We start from the raw sequence: 3455 nt of genomic DNA, 5'->3' as shown, positions 1-3455 counted from the left end.
CTAGCTCTGTAGACCAGGCTGGTCTCGAATTCACAGAGATCCACCTGCCTCTGCCTCCCGAGTGCTGGGATTAAAGGCGTGCGCCACCACCGCCCAGCTTAGCCATCACTTTTTATAAGAACTATGTATCTGTTTCTAGCTGTTTTTAGACTTAGAGTTGTCAGTCGTAGGCACACGATTGTGCCAGAGAGCATTAGAAGTTACTCCAGCTGTCTAGCTGGACCTGTGCCCCATTGGCTATCCCCTCCCATCTCCCCTCCTCTGTGCCTTCCCAGGCTCTAGTGACCTCATTCAGTTTTTGTTGTTTGTTACTCTTTCTTTTGAAAATTGTGTGGTATGTCATAACCAAAGTGTTTAAATTGGTCTTGTACTAAGAAAATATTCACAGCTCCAGAGGAGCATTCTGCCAAAGACGAATACAGTTACCCAGGTGAAATGCCGCGGAATTCCCTCAGGAGATTTCTGCCTGCGGATCAAGCACTGCAGGTCTCAAGTGTGTTTCTTTTCCTTCCTTTCCTTCTCCTGCAGGTAAAGGAAACTGAACTTGAGCAGCAGAAAGAAGAGTTGGGCAGAGTTTTTGATGGACTTTTGTTTTCTATTTTAGATCCTAAAGTAAGCAAAAAAAGAGCAACACTAAAAGAAAAGGAAGACATATCTGAGCGTTACCAGAGGGAGGTACAAACACTCATCCTGCAGGTGATATATTTGTCTTGACAGACCAAAGTGGTTTCTCTCCACACATTTGGCTGTGTGTAATGCACTTTACTATTGTATGAGAACTATCTCTTTGCACTTGGATTGCATTCAGGCACCCTTGGGCAAGGAACATTGAGATTATTCTTAATGTTTAAGCCTCCCAAGAAAAATTCGAAATAGTTTTTGTTGTTGTTGTTTTGATTTGTTGTTTTGTTCTGTTTTGTTTTGAGATAGGGTCTGTCTATCCTGGTTCTGGCTGTCCTGGAGCTCACTATGTAGACCAGGCTGGCCTCAAATTTAGAGATGTACTTGCCTCTGAAAGACATGCACCACCACACCTTGTTTAAAGATAGTTTTAATATAGATTTAAATATGAACCTAATGTAGGAGAAAAAGCCCTACATAGTGGTGTACTCCTGTAATCCTAGCACTTAGGAGCTGAGGCAGGAGGATTGACATACATTTGAGGCCTGCTAGGCTCTATGTAAGAAACACTATGCCAACAAGGGCTACCTAGCAAAACCCTATTTCTATATATCCCCACTCCTCTAAGAGAGATGATGTGGGAACAAGGAATGTTGTTGTTATGGGGTACATGAAGAGTAAAACTCCTCAGATGCCTGAACAAATATGGAGTCTTTGATCATTGCCTCCAATTTGTTGGAGTTTTTAAAAGTAAAAACCGCAATTGTGACATATACAGACAGGCAGTGTGGACATCTGCAGCAAGCAGATGTTTATAGGAGTGGGAATAAAGCAGGTACGTGGTCAGGAAGTTCTCATAACCTTCAGGTCAGGGATACATTGTATAGAATTTGTAGCTGGTCCAGAGACTAGTTTATACTAGGAATTTATGGTTGATTAGACCAGTTTGCCCAAGATAGTTTTAGCTCTTAAAGTATTCTGAGGAATACTTTCACAAGATACACTGCCTCTGGCAGCCTCATACCATACAGATCTGGAACTATACAAAGGTGGTTTGTTTTTTTTTTTAATTATTGTATGTGTGTGAGATCACATGGTTGCATTGTCTACGGTGTATTTTGGGAAGGGGAGAATAGTAATGCATGCCCTAGAGGAGATGTGGGTTTCTCTAGAGAGAATAGCCTCATAGCACTTATACCTTAAAATCATTATTGTCTGTGTGAACATTCTAGAATGCTTCTGGCAACCTTTAGTTCACATGCTAAGCCCTAGCTAACAAAACCATCCTAAAGTAAGAATTGCTATTTGTTTTGTTCTGCTTTTGCATCAAGGTCTCATCTTACAGCCCTGGCTGGTCTGGAACTTACTATACAGACCAGGCTGACTCAAAACCTCAAAACTTACAGAGATCCTCCTGCCTCTGCCTCCTGAATGTTGAAAAGATGTATGCTGGAATTTACTTTGTGATTGGCCTAAGGAATATAGAGAGAGTAGCATAGAGAAGTTTGTCTGTATGACAAATCAACATTTGAGGTTATAATTATTTGTTTAATGAATATGTTGTACAATCTAGGAAAATAAGTCATTATCTTACTACTGGGTATAAAGGGATTTTTCTTTGGACTGCTAGCTCAGAAAAAAAAAGCCATGGAGACTTATTAATTATAAAAGCTTGGCCCTATAGCTTAGGCTTGTCCCACTAGCTCTTATAACTCACATTAACCCTTGTTTTTAATCTATATTTTTTTTTAACATGGTTTAGTTACCTTTACTCTGTAATGCCCATCTTGCTTGCTCTCCATCTGACTGGTGACTCTACCTTTCTTCTTTCCAGAGCTCTTTTTGTCCAGAAGTTGCCCCATACCTCCTACCTAACAACTAGCTGTTTAACTTTTTATTAAACCAATCACAGTGACATATCTTTACGCAAAGTAATTAAATATCTTGCAACATTTCCCCATTTTTGTCTAAATTAAAAGAAAAGGGTTTTAACTCTAACATAGTAAAACCATATACAATAAGAACCATTCAGGTAAGAATTACATTTACAATGTCCAGTCCATTTGCATTTGGCAAATTCAGAGAAAATAGACCATTATTAATACTATCTTGGTGAGTCCAAAGTTTTGTACTAATTTACTTTCTATCATAACTAAGGAAAACTATAACTATTTAGTCTTCAATTCCATCAAATATTATATCCCAAAAGGATGTATTTCCTGATTGAATAGGAAGTTCAGAGCAAGTAACTCCCAAAACTATGAAACAACAGAGACAGCTGATTGCCTGGATAGTCAACCAAGGTCTCTTTGTAACATTGGGGTATCCATCTTTGGCCTACAGGCCTAGAATATCTGATAGACTTTTCTGTAAAGCAGGAAATTTTTGAAGGACTGTCCTGTCCTGTCTTGACAAAGTTCAGCAGTTGCTTTTTTATGTCCTGCTTGTCCAATTTGGGCAGCATACTGTCAACAGTTGAGGCAAGAGTGGGTTCTTGTGCAAATGGCTAACTTTTGCCACAAAGAAAGCAAACTCCATATAGTAGAGGTTCTTTGATGTCCATTATTCTTTTTTGAATTAAATGGTGCTGCTGGGAGCAGGCATGTCTCAGTGTCAAAAAAGCCTTATGTTATTAAAACATTTTAAATGCCGTATACTATAGGTTTTTGAAGTGTTTGAAGATCATCTATCTAAAATATATCTGTATATGACCTTGAAAACTTACCTAGCTGGGGTGGTGATGCACGCCTTTAATCCCAGCACTTGGGAGGCAGAGGCAGGTGGATCTCTGTGAGTTCGAGACCACCCTGGTCTACAAGAGCTAGTTCCAGGAC

At 39.6% G+C, this 3455-nt stretch overlaps 1 protein-coding gene across 1 annotated transcript in view; it reads left to right on the top strand.

Moving 5' to 3' along the window:
• The window catches only part of Ccdc77 (coiled-coil domain containing 77), a 32433-nt gene that overhangs the window by 17048 nt on the left and 11930 nt on the right, over positions 1-3455 (top strand). The window contains exon 7 of the mRNA XM_013352898.2: positions 605-696. Coding sequence (XP_013208352.1) covers positions 605-696 — 92 coding nt within the window. The remainder of the gene's footprint in view (positions 1-604; positions 697-3455) is intronic.

This window comes from Microtus ochrogaster, unplaced genomic scaffold (genome assembly GCF_000317375.1).
Source record: "Microtus ochrogaster isolate Prairie Vole_2 unplaced genomic scaffold, MicOch1.0 UNK1, whole genome shotgun sequence".
NCBI lineage: Eukaryota > Metazoa > Chordata > Mammalia > Rodentia > Cricetidae > Microtus > Microtus ochrogaster.
Note: the sequence above shows the minus strand (reverse complement) of the source record. Positions and strands in the feature narration are given on the sequence as shown.